The sequence below is a fragment of the Macrotis lagotis genome, chromosome 7 (assembly GCF_037893015.1).
Source record: "Macrotis lagotis isolate mMagLag1 chromosome 7, bilby.v1.9.chrom.fasta, whole genome shotgun sequence".
NCBI classification, from domain to species: Eukaryota; Metazoa; Chordata; class Mammalia; order Peramelemorphia; family Peramelidae; genus Macrotis; species Macrotis lagotis.
The window spans coordinates 209,975,849-209,994,022 of record NC_133664.1 but is presented as its reverse complement, the minus strand read 5'-3'; the positions used below and the strand labels follow the sequence as shown (position 1 = coordinate 209,994,022).

General features: G+C 36.3%; 1 protein-coding gene across 3 annotated transcripts in view; it reads right to left on the bottom strand.

The window, feature by feature from the left end:
* Window positions 1-14,884: 14,884 nt before the first annotated feature.
* The window catches only part of CCDC77 (coiled-coil domain containing 77), a 28,925-nt gene continuing 25,635 nt past the window's right edge, over window positions 14,885-18,174 (bottom strand). For all 3 annotated transcript variants that reach the window (XM_074194694.1, XM_074194695.1, XM_074194693.1), the window contains exon 12: window positions 14,885-18,046. In XM_074194694.1, the coding sequence (XP_074050795.1) occupies window positions 17,900-18,046 (147 nt within the window). In that variant the 3' untranslated portion in view covers window positions 14,885-17,899. The remainder of the gene's footprint in view (window positions 18,047-18,174) is intronic.

Genomic DNA, 18,174 nt, shown 5'->3' with positions numbered 1-18,174 from the left:
TAAGGCTCTTCCTAAAGGAGGAAAAATCTGGATGGCACTATTTTTCCTTCATACAAATGAGAGACCATCCATTAAGAGTCTGAGAAAAAAAGTAAAGAATAGCAGGTAATATCTGCTGAAGGATACTGCTGTTAACTCATTAACAAAATTAAGGCTCTTTTCCCTGGTAATGCATCTGAGATGAAATGGAGAACCTCCTGACTTCTTAGGGAAGATAGCAGAGTAGGTCAGAAACTTCCAGACTCTAGGAAAAAAAAAATAGAACATCACCTCAAAGTGAACCAAGAAATAAACAATAACCAGAGTAAAGCAGCTGTCCTTCTAAGACAATTTTAGAGGACCTCAGGAAAAACTTAATTTAATGGAACGGAGTTTTGGTCTGATTGAAGTACAACTCTGCTGAATCAACAAACAAGCAAACAAGAAGTCTTGGGGACAGTTGGGCTACAGAGGCAGCCTCAGTCTCAGGAATTTTCACCTCACAAAAGTGTGGGGATGGGATAGCCAAAAGGGGGAAGATTAAAGGACCCTCTGCTATCTTGGGATGCCAGGCCCAGCTGGGTGGACCAGACACAGATCAGGCTGTGGCTGTGGGCAAGAAGGATTCCTGGTAAGTTCAGAAGAAATGGGGTGGGAACCCTGCTGCTTGTGGGCACTTGTAGAAGAGCAGATTCCCTGGTTTTGATTCCAGGGAAGAGTTGAAGTTTGCAGCCACAGGAGAGACCACAGGGAACAAGAGCATTTGCTGATCAGTGTGGCTAGGGGATCCTAGCCAGGGCTTAGGGTGGAGAGGAGGGCCTCCAGCCAGAGTCAGAAATTAACTGGAAGAAAGACTTGAGGCCTGGGACACCATTTCCCATATCTCAGGACTAGAATCTAATTATAATAAGAAGCTGTTAAAAACAAAATAAAAATGAGTAAGCAAAGGTGAAAGAATTCAACCATAGACAGCTGCTATGGGATAGAGAAATTCTGGGTTCATATTCAGAGGAAGATTCTGAAGCTAATTCTTTTTTTTTTTAGGTTTTTTCAAGGCAAATGGAGTTAAGTGGCTTGCCCAAGGCCACACAGCTAGGTAATTATTAAGTGTCTGAGACTGGATTTGAACCCAGGTACTCCTGACTCTAGGGCCAGTGCTTTATCCACTGTGCCACCTAGCTGCCCTGATAATTCTTTTTTCAAAGAGAAACATCAAATGGTCACAAACTCAAAAAAAGAATTCTTGAAAGAACTTTAAAAGGACTTAAAAAAACAAATAAGAGAGATTGAAGAAAAACTAGAGAAAAAATAAGAGTAATTCAAGAAAATTGTAAAAAGGAAATCAATCAACTGGAAAAAGAGAGTCAAAAACTTAAGAAAATAATTCCTTGAAAATTAGAATTGGGCAAGTGGAAGCAAAAAATGTTGTAAGACACTAAGAATAATAAAACAAAATCAAAGAAATGAAAAAAATAGAGAAAGTGAAACATCTCTTCAGAAGAACAACTGATCTGAAGAACAAATCAAGAAGAGACAATATAAGGACTGTTGGACTACCTGAAGGTTAAAATCAAACAAAAAATATTACAGGAATGATTAAAGAAAATTGCCCTGAAGTTCTAGGAAAAAAAATCCATTAATCATCACATGAAAGAGATCCTAGGAAGAAAACTTACAGGGATATGATAACCAAGTTTCAAAGCTCCCAGGTTAAGGAGAAAATATTGCAAGCAACAAGGAAAAAAAACACAATTTAAATACTGAAGAGCTACAGTCAGGATCACATAAGACCTAGCAGCTTCTTAAGTTAAGCATAATCCAGAACTAAATAAATAAACAATAAAGACTGATTATAAGATATTCAATAAGGTCAAACTATTTACTTCTTAAATGCAAAAATGTTTTCAGTATTCTTATAGCTGTCATCATGACTTGGATAGTTTGGAAGAAAGGCTTCAGCTGAGTTGAGTTTGATGGGAGGATTTTAGAAAATTAAATAGGGTAAGATGAGATAAAAAGGGGCAAATATTTCATACAAATCAAGTGTGAAAGGAAGAACTGATACAGAAGCAGAGATAAAGGGTTGGTAGTGCTGGAATGGGATGAATCAATTCATAAAATAGAAACAAAGAGCAGAATAGATTTAAAAATCTAAATTCAATTATATGTTGCTGGGGCGGAGCCAAGATGGTGACAAGAGAGAACCATCTCTAAGTTGCTCTGGAGCAAAACTTATAAGCTAAGGACTCTAACTACATTTTCGAGAGACAGAACCCATAGAGGGATCCAGTGAGGCAATTCTCCAACCCAAGGTAACCTGGAAAAAAGTGGAAAGGCTCGGCTCCATGGGGTTGGAGGGGTGGCCCACCAGAGCAAAGGAACTTCAGCCTCCCAGAGGCAGCCCCAGGGTGCTGGGAGCCAGACTCACAGCAGTGGGGGCAGTTTCCTGATCTATACTCCGGGGAGCACCAGGCACAATTTGGGGGAACAGCGGGGGGGGGGGGAACCTCTGCCAGAGTGACCACTTAAGTGACCACTTAAAGCCCAGGCCTCAGGGCACACAGCAAGCAGCATGGCCAGGGCAGCCCAGATCCACGAACCAGAAGCAGGTGGAGCTGGTAAGCAGGAGCCCCAGGGAATGAGCCCGCTGAGCATAGGGAGGGGAATGAAGAAAGACTGCCTAGCTCTGTCCTCTGTCCCTGGAGCAGGACTCTGGGGCTCTGAACACATTCAGATCCTGATTGCAGTCTAGGGCCCCCCTCATAGAACAGCAGGCCCCCCCCCCACCTCAGCTCCTGGGCAGAGGGGTGTGCTTGTGGTCATTCACAGACCAGGAGATCCTTTTGGGGGTATCCCACTAATACTCAGAAGCTCAGGAAGCACCCCCAAACCAGGCACAGTCTGGGGAAATGAGTAAGCAGAGAGAAAAAAGACGAACACCATTGAGAAATATTTTGCCTATGATCCCAAGAAGGATCAAAACATTCAATATGAAGATGAGGAGGTACAAGCTCCTGCATCTAAAGACTCCAAGAAAAACAGAAATTGGGCTCAGGCTATGACAGAGCTCAAAAAAGACTTTGAAAATCAAGTGAGGGAGATAGAGGAAAAATTGGGAAAAGAAATGAAAGAGATGCAGGAAAAACATGAAAATGAAGTCAGCAGCTTAGTCAAGGAGATCCAAAATAATGCTGAAGAAAATAGCATGCTAAAAACCAGCTTAGGTCAAATGGATAAAACAGTTCAAAAAGTTATTGAGGAGAAGAATGCTTTAAAAAGCAGAATTGGCCAGACGGAAAAGGAGATAAGAAAACTCTCTGAGGAAAACAAATCCTTCAGACAAAGAACTCAGGGAGATTGCTGATTTTACAAGAAATCAGGACTCAATACTTCAAAACCAAAAGAATGAAAAATTAGAAGAAAATGTGAAACATTGCACTGAAAAAACAACAGATATGGAAAACAGATTTAGGAAAGATAATTTAAAAATTATTGGAATACTTGAAAGTCATGACCAAGAAAAGAGCCTTGACATCATTTTCAAAGAATTATTACAGGAAAATTGCCCTGATATCCTAGAAGCAGAGGGCAAAATAGAAATGGAGAGAATCCACTAATCTCCCCAAGAAAGAGATCCAAAAAAAACAACCCCAAGGAATATTATAGTCAAGTTCCAGAACTCCCAATTATATGTTGCTTACAGGAAAAACAATTAAAGAGATATACACAGAGTTAAAATGAAGAGCTAAAGTAGAATTTATTATGCTTCAGCTAATTGAAATTTAGTTTTAGCTTGAGCAGAGTGATGAATTTACAGACTTAATGACCCAGAGTTATGGAGGACAGAGAAATATATTAAACTTCTTCAAGTAGGTTGAATTCCAAGAACTAGGAAGGGAGTAGAAATAGGGAAAAACTTTTAAGGGGAAAGTCAAACAAGAGGACAGACTAAGAAGGGTTTAGGGAAGGATGCCTTCTGCACAAATGTGGTTTAAGAAATCACATCAGAAATAGTCAAAGATAGGTAGTTCATTATTCCAGTATATTCATAGGTATATACTGAATATAGGTAGTTCATTATTTGAACAACATTGTCATCCAACATTATGTACTTCAGTGGGCCAGATGGTTCTGGTCTGCATCTGGGACATGACAACTTAGACATAATATATGGGAAATATTTACAGAATGCAGAGTACATGAAAAAGGGAAGTCCCATCTCCACACTATCAGCTCAAGTTGAGGCACAAAACAACAAATTTTTCCAGAAACATTCCAAAAATATAGTATAGCTTTTGTAAGCAGAAAATCAGTATAGAGACAAGTACAAGTTATCTGTTTTCTGTTGAGAATTTCCTCCTTGTGATTTCCCTCCAAATAGTTTAGACCCAAATTCATTTGGAGGGGTATAGAACTGTCTCTGCCTAGTGGGTCCCATTTGAGGAGTTGGGATGCATCTGAAATTGGCTAAGGCAGCTTCCAGGGAGTGCTAACTTCCAGAATTGTCCAGGTCCAACTACTAGACGGCCTGTAGCCATCTCACAAGAAGGTGCTAAAAAAGGACTAAGAGAAATATGATTAGGAGTAGGTGAGTATGAGGATAGAAAGGAGGAAAATCCCCACCTAGGTGGGAATCCTGGGAAAGAATAGCAATGCAGGGAAGCATAGATAATAAAAACAGTGCTCTATGACCCTGGATTGGAGTCAGCCAATGGTAAAATCAGTATGACCAACATATACCTTGGGATAGTTTCCCAATCCATATAGCACTATTTTTGGGAATGGCATCAGGGTATGTATGCATTCCTGTCTTTTATTTACTACTTTCTCTGATTGTGAAAATTTGCTGTAAAGAGAAAAAGTTGGGTCATGATTATAACATCAAACAAGTCCTTGATGATGCAAAATATATATAGTAGAATTAAACATCCTTAGCTCTGTTTTGTTTCAGGTAAGAGTCACAGTTGACAATCAATCACGCAGTAATAATTCCACTTCATAGCTAGACTCCAGAATAAGCAAATGAGAAAGGAGCACAATAGGGAAATAGAGCCAGAAGGGATCTACCCTATGCTAAGGTCAAGATAACCTTTCAGTTTTTACCAGACACAGACCTCCACCTATTCAGGATCACATTCCCTCTGATTAGCTTGTGGCATTTTTCTAGAATGGTGGATTGCTGACTTAATGATCTATCAGACAACTATACCTGAATTCAAATATTAAAACAAAATCAGTTCAGTTCCAAAAGATTTTACCCCAAACAGCAAGTTTCACCAGAGTTTCCAAGGGCTGATGACCCTGCCCACCCATATAGGTGGAACCTGAAAAGTTTACAAAATAAGGGGAATCGACAGAGATCCCAGAGAAGGGACTGGGCCTGTTGCTCTTGCCTGCCACACAGCTACTCTGCTGTGAGCTATATATACTCTTTGACACTCCTTACTCCTTGTCTCCACATAGTAATCAATTACCAATTTTGGTTTCAACATCAGGACAATAACATCCAATAACCTACACTTTCAAAAGGGCTAACAAATAGTTGTAGATGCAATTTCCTCTTACTTTAGGCAGAAGTGGAAATATTCAGTTCCCTAAATGGTAGTTACAAAACATTATAAAACAGAATTAGCAGGGCTGAAAACATAACATAGCTGATCTTGAAATAATTTTTCATCTTTCAGCACATACTCTATATATCCAAGTAAATGTAAAAAGTTGTTTAAAAGAATTGATACTTAATGTCAAATAGTTTAACAAATTCTGAATTATCTTAAATATCAAATTAGGAGAGACATTTAACTTAAAATGGGACTAAAATGAATTCAACTATACCTGGAACTATATTCCAAATGATATTACACAGAACTTCAATTTATAATTTTAATACTGTATTTCATTTTACATAAATACTAATTTATTCCAAGCATTCCATATTATGGGGTTCATTATTTTCAGTCAGTTCTGTCAGAGACTGAAAATGCTGAAATTTGATGTTAGGTTCAAATTACCCCAATTATCACACTTATGAACTCATCTTATTTCTGTTCAAATCTGGATTCTACAAGCCCAGAAAGAATCTACAGCTTATCAGTTGACTGATTGATAGCTCTTTAAACTTTTTTCTTTACATTGACTTTTAAATCAAGTCACAAAATTTCCATATTCAATTCTTCTACTTAAACAAAGTCAAACTTCCTTATACCCTCTCAACATGCTTCTTTCTCCTAGTTCTGCTCACTTTGCATCAATTCATATGTCTTTTCAGGTTTTTCTGAAAGCATCCTGCTTCTCATTTCATATAGCATAATAGTATTTCATTACAATCATATACCACAACTTGTTCAGCCATTTCCCAAGTGATAGACATCCCCTCAAATTATAATTCTTAAGGACCACAAAAAGAGCCGCTATATATTTTTGTACATTTGGGTCCTTTCCCTTTTCCTTTTTTTAAAAATCTCTTTGGGACACAGATCACTAGTAGTATTGCTGGAACAAATAGAGTATGTAAGGTTTTATAGTTCTTTGAGTTCCAAATTATTCTCTAGAATGGCTGAATCAGCACACCACCAATAGCATTTAAGTGTCCCAATTTCCTCACATCCCCTTCAACATTTGTCATTTACATTTTCTGTCATATAAACCAAACTATAGGCTGTGAGGTGATAACTCAAAGAGTTGTTTTAATTTGAAACTCTCTAATCAATAGTGATTTAGATAATTTTTTTCATTAGTTTTGATCTCTTCATCAGAAAATTACTTGTTTGTATCCTTTGACCATTTATCAATTGTCTTATATTCATATAAATTTGACTCGGTCCTCTGCATATTTGAGAAATGAAGACAATGGGTGAAACTTGCTGTAAAATTTTCCATAGTTATGATTGTGCATATCTCTCCAATTTATATATCCTGTCTATCCTTCTCTCTCCTTTCACCCTGCCCCTTCTCAAGTGTTTTGCTTCTGATCACCACCTCCCCCAATTCTCATCCCCTTCCCTCTACTTCCCTGTAGGGTAAGATGGATTTCTAAACTCATCTGAGTGTGTATGCTATTGCTTCTTTGAACCAAGTCTGATAAGAGTAAGGTTCAAGCAATGTCTGCAACCCTCCTTCCCCATCTTTCCCTCACTGTAAAAGCTTTTTTCATGCCTCTTTATATAATTTACCCTATTCTACCTCTCCCTTTTCTCAATGCATTCCTCTTTTTTAACCCCTTAATTTTATTTTCTTTAGATTTCCCATCACAGTCATCCCTCTTTAGATATCATCCCATGCTCTCTGTCTACCACACTGCTTGTAATTGCCTTAATAATGATAAAGTTCTTAAGAGTTGCAAGTTCCATCTCCCCATGTAGGAATGTAAATAGTTTAATCTTATTGAATTCCTTATAATTTCTTTTTACTTTACATTTTTATGATTCTTGAGTCTTAAATTTGAAAGTCAAAAGGGCAGCTAGGTGGCACAGTGGATAAAGCACCGGCCCTGGAGTCAGGAGTGCCTGGGTTCAAATCTGGTCTCAGACACTTAATAATTACCTAGCTGTGTGGCCTTGGGCAAGCCGCTTAACCCCACTGCCTTGTGGGGGAAAAAAAAGAAAAGAAAAAAGGACAAGTTCATGGAAGAATAAAGATTAAAAGCTTATGAGATGGGGGGTGGCTAGATGGCACAGTGGATAGAGCCTGGAGTCAGGAGGACCTGAGTTCAAATCTGACCTCAGACACTTAATAATTACTTAACTGTGTTACCTTGGGTAAATCACTTAATCCCATTGGCTTGCAAAGAAAAATTTTTTTTGAAAGTCCTTTATTTTACTAAATGTCCATTCCCCCCCCAAAAAATAGGTTAGATTCAGTTTTGCTGAGTAAGTGATTCTTGGTTATAATCCTAGTTCCTTTGCCTTTTGGAATATCATATTCAAAGCCCTCAGATCTTTTAATGTAGAATTTGATAAATCTTGTTTTATTAGCTCCATAATATTTGAATTGTTTCTTTATGTATGCTTGCAATTTTTCCTTCTTGACTTGGGAGCTCTGAATTTTGGCTATATAATATTCCTGATAGTTTTCATTTTGGGACCTCTTTTAGGAAGTGATTGGTGGATTCTTTCACTTTCCATTTTATCCTCTGGTTCTAGAATATCAAGACAGTTTTCCTAAATGAGTTGTTAAAAAAAAAGTCTGCTCTCCTTTTTTGATCCTATCTTTTAGGTAGTTCAATAATTCTTTTTTTTTGTTTTGTTTTGTTTTAGATTTTTGCAAGGCAATGGGGTTAAGCAGCTTGCCCAAGGCCACACAGCTAGGTAATTATTAAGTATCTGAGGCCGGATTTGAACTCAGGTACTCCTGACTCCAGCGCCGGTTCTCAATTCACTGTGCCACCTAGCAGCCCCCCAGTTCAATAATTCTTTTTCCCCCTTGTTAAAGATTTTATTTATTTATTTTGATTTTACAATTTTTCCCCCAATCTTACTTCCCTCCCCCCAACAGAAAGCAATTTGCCTTTACTTTGTTGTACATTGATCCAAATTGAGTGTGAAGAGAGAGAAATCATATCCTTAAGGAAGAAACAAAAAGCATAAGAGATAACAAGATCAGACAATAAGATATGTTTTTTTTTTTCTAAAGGGAATAGCCCTCAGTTCAATAATTTTTAAATTTTCTCTCCTTAATCTATTTTCCAGGACTGGTGCTTTCCCAATTAGATATTTCACATTTTCTTCCATTTTTTCATTCTTTTGATTTTGACTATTTCTTAAAGATATTAGCTTCATGAAGTCATTAGTCTCCATTTGTTCAAGTTCAATTTTTGAAGTATTTATTTTCTTCAGTGAGTTTTTGTACATTTTTTTTCATTTGGCCAATTCTATTTTTGTTTTTTAACTTTTAAAATTTTCTTTACTATTCAAGATTTTTATTGTTTCTGTTTTCTTTTGCAACATGGTCAATATAGAAATATTCTGCATAACATAATCCCCTTCAAATTGCTTGCCTTGTCAAGGAGTGGGGTATAAAAAGAAATTTGGAACTCAGAAATTTTAAAAAGCAAATCTTATGAATTGTTTTCAATTCTTTTTTTTTTAGGTTTTTTTTTTTGCAAGGCAAATGGGATTAAGTGGCTTGCCCAAGGCCACACAGCTAGGTAATTATGAAGTGTCTGAGACTGGATTTGAACTCAGGTGCTCCTGACTCCAGGGCCAGTGCTCTATCCACTGCAACATCTAGCCACCCCCACAATTCTGTTTTTTAAGGTATTTTCTCTAATAATTTTTAGTGCCTCTTTTACCAAGATGTTGACTCTCTTTTCATAACTTTCTTGCAACATTCTCATTTATTTTGCCAATTTTTCCTTTACCTCTCTTATGTGATTTAAAAAATTCTTTTTGGGTTCTATCAGGAATTCTTTCTGGGGCTGAAAACAATACACATTCTTCTTTGAGGTTTTGCATCTAGCATATCTAAATGTTTTCTTTCAAGTTTGTATCTTGATCTTTCCTATTACCAGTGACTATGGTAGAATTATGGTCAGGTTCTTTTTTTCTTGTTGATTGTTTTTCCAGTCTATTTCTTTACTTTTAACTTTATGTTAAGTTGTTCTGTGCTCCCAGGGTGGAGGGGAGACTGTAATGAATCTTCAGGCTTTTCTCAATGCTATTTTCTGAGTTAGCTCTGGGAATTTATCAGTTTTGGGTCTTCCATATGGAAGTTCTAAGGATAGGGGTGGCTGCTGTTTTAGTCTTTGGTCTGGTCTTTATCCTGGCCCTAAACTGTAACCAAGCTCCCCACTCTCCTGCAACCAGAAATTGCTAGTAATAACCTCTTTCTTGGAATTGAGATCAAGGTACTCCCTTATGAATAACCATAAGTACTTTTCTCCATCCTGGAATTGCAATCTGGACCTCTGCTCCCCATGGCCACAAGTGCAATCAGTCCTTTTGGCCCCAGGACTATAATCTGGAATTTCATAAATAAGCAATGCAACAGAGTCCTAAACCCAATACTAGGAGAGGCTCTACTGCAATCTCTTTGTGAGATTGTCTGACCCCCAAAGCTGCTACCACCAACATGACCTGTACTGCCCAAAGGCCCACCACCATGTTGTAAGCCCACTTTCTAAGTTGTCTTGAGCTGGAAAATGGTTTCATCTTAACTTTTGTAGGTTCTGCCACTCCAGAATTCAATTGAAGCTATTTCAGTTGTATGGAGGGGATTTGGGAACACTCAGCTCAGTGCTTCTCGATTCCATCATCATGGCTCTGCCTCTTTTCTAATTTCCATCTTTTTCTTTAATATCCTCACTCATTCTCCCACAGGTCTTTCTTTCTGAGACTACAGATGACATTTCCCTTTTAAGGTCAACTTTTGACTTGATTAGAGTAAATCACCCATTTGTCTCTATATTTTTCCTTCCCATCATCCATCCATTTGCCTCTATATTCTTCCTCACCATCCTCTTTTATTCATCTGTAGACAGGAAGTGGTAGGTTTACTCCAAGATATTTCAGGTCTGTTTCTCACAATCTTCTCTTCCAGTTGGCTTCCACTTTCACCCATCTCCTTGTGTTCTTTTTTTGGAGTAAAATAATTCTCTTAATGGTGTCCATTTTCTTTTTCTGTTGCTGTTCTTGGTTTCTGTATGTGTTTTCCTCGTATTTATTTTTTGTTTGGGGTTTTTGAAAAGCAAACAGCTTGTACAATTCTATTTTCTCTGTAGTAATACTTCACTTTATGCATGCTCACTTTTTCTCACTGAAGAGTAAGCGCATGCTTGCAAGATTATGTCCCCTTGGGTTGTATTATAAATCCCTTTGCTCTTGAAATCACATTATTCCATGCCTTTCTGTGGTTTCTGGTAGGTACAAAATAGTTTTGGTTTTGAATTTCCTTCCCTTCATATTTGAAGGTGTTTCACCTGGTCAATTGTATCATGTGTAATTTTCCAAAAGAAATTGTTAAACTATGCATCTTAGAATTTACAGCATAAGAAGAGGAAGTAGCTGAATTTGACAGGACTGTTTGTTTTATTAAAATTTTATTTATTTTGAGTTTTACAATTTTTTCCCTTAATCTTACTTCCCTCTCCCCAGCCCCACCCCACAGAAAGCAATGTGTCAGTCTTTACTTTTGTTTCCATGTTGTACATTGATCCAAATTGAGTGTGAAGAGAAAGAAATCACATCCTTAAGGGAGAAACAAAAAGTATAAGAGATAACAAGATCAGAAAATAAGATTTTTTTTCCTAAATTAAAGGGAATAAGTCCTTGAACTTTGTTCAAACTCCATGGTCCTTTATTTGGATACAGTTGATATTCTCCATTGCAGACAGCCCAAAATTGTCCCTGATTGTTGCACTGATGTAATGAGCAAGTCCATCAAGGCTGATCATAGCCCCCATGTTGCTGTTAGAGTGTACAGTGTTTTTCTGGTTCTGCTCATCTCACTTAGCATCATTTCATGCAAATCCCTCCAGGCTTCCCTGAATTCCTGTCCCTCCTGGTTTCTAATAGAACAATAGTGTTCCATGACATACATATACCACAGTTTGCTAAGCCATTCCCCAATCGAAGGACATTTACTTGATTTCCAATTCTTTGCCACCACAGAGCTGCTATGAATATTTTTGTACAAGTGATGTTTTTACCCTTTTTCATCATCTCTTCAGGGTATAAACCCAGTAATGGTATTGCTGGATCAAAGGATATGCACATTTTTGTTGCCCTTTGGGTGTAGTTCCAAATTTCTCTCCAGAAAGGTTGGATGAGTTCACAACTCCACTAACAGTGTAATAGCATCTCAGATTTCCCACATCCCTTCCAACATTGATCATTGTCCTTTCTGGTCATATTGGTCAGTCTGAGAGGTGTGAAGTGGTGTGAGATCTCATCTGTAAATTGCCTTTGCATATCCTTTGACCATTTGTCAATTGGCGAATGGCTTGGTTTTTTTAAAAATTATGACTCAGTTCTCTGTATATTTTAGAAATGAGTCCTTTGACAGGACTTTTTAATTGCTTTGGAATCACAGAGTTCTCCATCACCATATGGTTGGCTTAGCTGGAATAATTATTGAATGTTTACACCATGCTCTAATCCCTCTAGAGAACTTCATTTACACATCTTCACAATTCTTCCTGAAATGATCTCCCTAATGTTCTCCATTTAGCAGAGTAAGATGATCTGTGCATGAACCAGACCCTCATTACATTTTGAATCAAATTCTTCTCTTATCCTGAGTTTTGATGGTCCAGAAAAATGCATTTGTCATTTTATTGTATATCCTATTACTTTGCTGAAGTTATTGTTTCAATTAGCTTCTACATGATTATCTCAGGTTCTCTATAAATAGATTATGATAACATCTGCAAAAATTTTTAGTTTTGTTTACTCTTTGCGTAAGCTTATTTCCTCTTTTTTCTTTATGGTAGAGCTATCATTTTTTAGAACTATATGAAATAATAATGGTTATAATGGACTTTATTCCTAATCTTACTGCAAAGTCACCTAGCTACATATACCTTATATAAGGGAAAAGATGTGTGTATATATGTGTATAAATGTAATATATACATATTTGTATAGCATACAAAACTTTCCTCTTCATCCACTATACATTTATATGTATATGTAAATATACATATTTGTATTTGATTGTATAAATAAGACATATCTGTGGGTTATATGTGTGTGTATACACATGCAACTTTTCCCTCCTTTTCAGCTCGTATCACCCAGATGTTTTCTGCTATTTTCTGTGCCTTTACCCATCTCACATGAAGTGGTCCTTCCTCCTGCTAAAGCAAATCCTTTGGCATACACAAGTGATCCTTACATCTTTTCATCTCCAAAAAACTATCCCCTATATCATCCCACTTCTCAATCTCGTTTACCTCTTACTATTGTCTTTACCATAACATCTAATCCATCTAATTATCAGTACCTTCCCAAACCAATACACTTCCTTTCTATCCCTTATTAACCCTATTCTACAATAACTTTTACTTTTGAAACCCTTGTTTCCTTGTCCTTTTGCCAATCATGCCTTGCTCAACTCTAATCCTGACTCACTCTCACCATCTACTATATTCTCTCAAATGCAGTTGAGCAAAGCTACAAGAAAGGCCACTACAATTTTACATTAATCTCAATGTGGTCCTCATTGTGGTGAGGAAATCCTTCTATTCTTCCCTAAGTGATTCTTGATCCCACTCACCACAAAGACCGCATGAAACTTTAATTTTCTCTCATATCTTCCATAGCACATCATCCCCAACCCTTTCCCCTGAAAAATTTTCCTAATATTTCTTTGAAAACATTGAGACTATTCACTAAGAGGCCCTCTTCTCATCCCATACCCTCTGAGATAGCTACCCACTTATTTTCTTCATCACTCCCTTTTCTGGAGAAGAGGTATTCCTTCTCTTTACCAAGTCCATAGATAAACTTGATCCCCCTTCTCCTCCTAGTTCTTAAGTAGATTGCCCAATATACTACTCACTCCAAATTTTCAATATCTGTCTACTAGGTCCTTTGCTTGGGCCTGCAAACAAGACAGTGCCTTTCTTTAAAAACAAAACAACTAATTTCTGCTAATTATTGCTGTTTTCTCTCTCCTCAACTACATTTCTTGGAAAAGATGTTCACCATTACTTGTACAAAAATATTCATAACAGCTCTGTTTGTGGTGGCAAAGAACTGGAAATAGAGGGGATGGATCATCAATTGGGCAATGGGTGAATAAATTGTGGTATATGTATCTTATGGAACACTACTGTTCTAATAGAAACCAGGAGGGATGGGATTTCAGAGAAGCCTGGAAAGACTTGCGTGAACTGATGCTGAATGAAAGCAGAACCAGAAGAATAATGTATACCCTAACAACAACATGGGGGTGATGATCAATCTTGATGGACTTGCTCCTTTCATCAGTGCAACAATCAGGGACAATTTTAGGTTATCTGCAATGGAGAACATCTGTATCTAGAGAAAGAACTGTGGCTTTTAAACGAAGACCAAAGATTACTACCTTCAATTTAAAAAAAAGTTGTCTTATGTACTACATAATTTTTCTATATCTAATATTTTATTCTTTGCTCAAGGATATGTTTTTTTCTCTTAACACATTCAATTTTGATCAATGCATAGCATGGCAACAATGTTAAGATTATCAGATTGCCTTCTGTGGGGGGAGGGGGAAAAGTATAAAATTTCAAAACCTTACCAAAAATGATAGAATGAAACTATTATTGTATATAATTGGAAAACAAATATTTATATAATTAAAAAAAAAGATGTTTACTCAGTAACTCCACTTATTACTCTCTCTCTCTCTCTTAAAATCTCTGAAATATGTCTACTGACCTTAATATTCAACTGAAACTAAAATCTCCAAAGTCACCATCAATTTCTTCATTGCCAAGTCTAATGGTCTTTTCTCACTCCTCAGCCTATTTTACTTCTCTGGAGCATGACACTACTTTCTTTTTCTGGATGTTTCTACCTCTCTGGCATTTAGTGCTATTGCTGTCTCCTGGGTTCACTTACCTGTCTGATCATTTCTTCTCAGTCTTCTCTGGGGGAATCTGTATCTAGATCACACCCACTAACTATAAATATTCCCCAAAGATTCTGTTTAGTGTGCACTTCTTTCTCTCTTGCTATTTCACTTGAAGATCTCATGATTTTCCAAGGATCAGATAATCATTTTTTATAAAGAATGAATTCATATGAATATAATATATACACACTGAATGACAGTATCTAAATATTTAAAATTTATTAATATGCTGGCTGAAATAGCCAGTAGAACTGTAACAGTGGCCTTCAATGTACACCTCCTTAAGACTTAAGCAAAAAGAAGTTCTGAATATAAATTTCAAAATATTAGATGATAGATCTCTAGTTATTACCAAATGGGAATAGAAAGGACAAACTATACTTTTATTTGTTTTTGTTTTTTTATTTGCAAGGCAATGGGGTTAAGTGGCTCGCCCAAGGCCACACAGCTAGGTAATTATTAAGTGTCTGAGGCTGGATTTGAACTCAGGTACACCAGGGCCAGTGCTCTATCCACTACGTCACCTAGCCTCCCCCAAACTATATCTTTAAATTTATGCCTGGCACCTTTACAAAAATTGGCTTTCTATTAGGGTATACACATTTCACAAATAAATGCAAAAAAAATATTAACACATAATGTTAACAATGCAATAAAAATTCTATTCCACAAAGAACCTTTAAAGGATAAAAACTAATTATAATTTAATCCCAGTCAACTTGTGGATCAAAGAACAAAATTTCAAAGGAGACAATTTCATTTTTAAAATTACAATGAGGGCGTAGTGGATAAAGCACCGGTCTTGGAGTCAGGAGTATCTGGGTTCAAATCCGGTCTCAGACACTTAATAATTACCTAGCTGTGTGGCCTTGGGCGAGCCACTTAAACCCCATTTGCCTTGCAAAAACCTAAAACAAAAAAAAACAAACAAAAAAATTACAATGAGACTACCTAAGAAAATTTTGAGGAAGCAGCCAAAGTAATTCATAGGGGGAAATTTATATTGCAAAACCCCATCAACATTATAAGAATGAATAGTTTAATGAATAAGGTACAAAACTGAAAAACACTTAAAAAGAGCACATTAAAAAAAATACCAATTAAACAGCAAACAATTCTATAAGATACCTATAAGAAAAGAGAAAGCAGAAAAAGAAAAGAAACTAATATGATCTACTGAATATGGATACAAATATATTCAATAAAAATTGTCAGCACTGAAGATACAATATCATGTTTTTAAAAACCCCCAAAACTATCCACTTTGGATATATAACAAGAATACAGACTGGTTTAATACATAGAAAACTGATCATGGTAAAAATAATAACAATAAAAATCACATGATTTTTTTTATCAGTAGATGCTGAAAAAGTTTTTGAGAAAATATAACACCCTTTTCTGTTAAAAACAGTAAAAACAGTAAAAACCATAAGTTTTACTGGTAACTTTGAACAGAGCAGTTTCATATCAACTGTAGCAAAAATTTTTGTTGTTGTAAACAACTCAAAAGCAAGGAAAACAGGAAGGGTTGAACAAATAGAGTACACAATGTAAAGGAATATGATTATGCTATAAACAATGAAAGAAAATGAAAGAATCAGACTCAGGAAGCCTTGTTTGAACTAACGCACAGTGAAATGACACATATCAAGAGAATAATCTGCACAACAGTGGAAAGAAAAACTCTGAAAGACTTCCTAACTCTAATTAATGCAGTGATCAATTGTGACTTCAAAGGACTGACAATGAAACATACCTTCTACCTCTTTGGCAGATAGGTTACAGACTAAAAGTGCAGAACAATAGACATTGAAACACATCCAAAAGTTGAACTGTTTTACTTGACTATACTTATTTGTTACAAGGAAGAAGTTAGTGGGTAGTAGGAGATATAAAAAATAAAAGAGCAACAATAAAACATTTCTAAAAACACACAAAAAGAAAAAGTTTCCAGGGAGAGAAAAACAAAATAATTTTGGTTACTTTCTTGCTAAATTTATTTTTTTACAAAACAAAAGCTAACAAAAACTTACAATTTTAGATGTGTGTGTGTGTATGTGTGAATGCACTGAAATGTATTGAGGAGGACTGCTAATAATACAAAAAAATTTTGTTTAGAGAAGTGGAAGAGTTAAGTGACAGCAGAAAGATGAAGCACACAGGCTTATTTTAAGTCTAATATCATTTTTCATGAATCTATATGCTGCTCAGATAAAAAAATCAGCAGCCCACATGAACATCTCTTAAAAGGTTAAGACTATGATTGAAAAAAATACACAAATACAAACTAGTACTCTGGCCTACGCCAATAGTCAAAACCCTGACAAAGTCTGAAACTTCTTTTTCTGTGTTATGATCATATCTCCTACAATGACAACCTAGCTCCATTAACTTCTGGTTTACTCAAAAAAAAAAAAATCACATCTGTTACTCACAGCTCAATCTCATCTTTTCCTAAGACATATCTATGGAAAACTGGGAAATCCGTTTTTTACTATCATGGATAAACTGAATAATACTAAAGAAAAATGAACATACTACAGAGTGTATCTAGGAAAAAATGGAAGCAATTTGTCTTTGTGGGGTACTTTAGAGAGTCATTTAAGAACTGTTCACACTCATTCAACAGACAATAGACCAAACGGATAAAAAAGTGAGCCGGTGACAAAAAAGTAAGATGGTTTTAATGAGAAATTCTAGAAACTCATCAGACTTCAACTTTATTTTTTATTTAAAAAAAATTTTAATCTTAAATGTACAAATCAGGGAAACATGATTGGTAGAATGAAACCTAAAAGTGAATGTACTTTTGCAATTAAAAAAAAAAATCAATACAAAGCCCCTTCTGAAATTTGCCTGAGGACTTTAAGTTGTAATACTCACTGTCTGTTGACAAGCATGAGCAATACAAGAAGACACTCAAAGTCTGAGAATTTTTCCCTACTATCCCTACTATTTCAGGATAAAAATGAATAGCCAAACCCATCCTCTCTTAAAATTCTGGAGTCTGGTGCTTTTTTTTCCTAACCAGCAAGGATATGACTTTAGAGGATGCCCCAGATCCTTGGGAAGAGCAAACAGTTTCTTCCATAATCACTAAGTTAGATCGGCACTTATCTCCTCAAGTCCTTTTATTCCAAAGCTTTCAATGTGAAAACAATGAGGAAAAAACTTCAGGTCACTTTTTCAGATTACAAACTGGCTCAGGAAAAGATATACCAGCTCGTTAGACCCATGAATTTAATACCAGCCTTTGCAGTGGGGCTTTTGTTCCTTCATGTAGCCAGAAGAGGAACTTCCACCAATGACCTAGAAGTCCCTTTTCTTGAAACTCTTTTTTTTGTTCTCAGATAAACAGATGTTAACATATCCTTAGTTCGTTCTCTAAACTATATAATTTGACCTTGAGGTCCTTCAGTTCCCCTTGGATCTTAACAGTCCGTTTGTTGCTCTTACGAACCTCATTAAGAATGGCAAGATCTTGATGTGGTTGAATACTGAGAGATGCCTACAGAATTAAGAAAAAAATACAGTTGTAACATGAGCCAGACAAAAGAAGTTCAGGAGCAAAGACAAAGGCATGTTGACCCTTTTTTGAAGGGGAAAGACCTTATAATTAATTTCTTTAAAAAAATC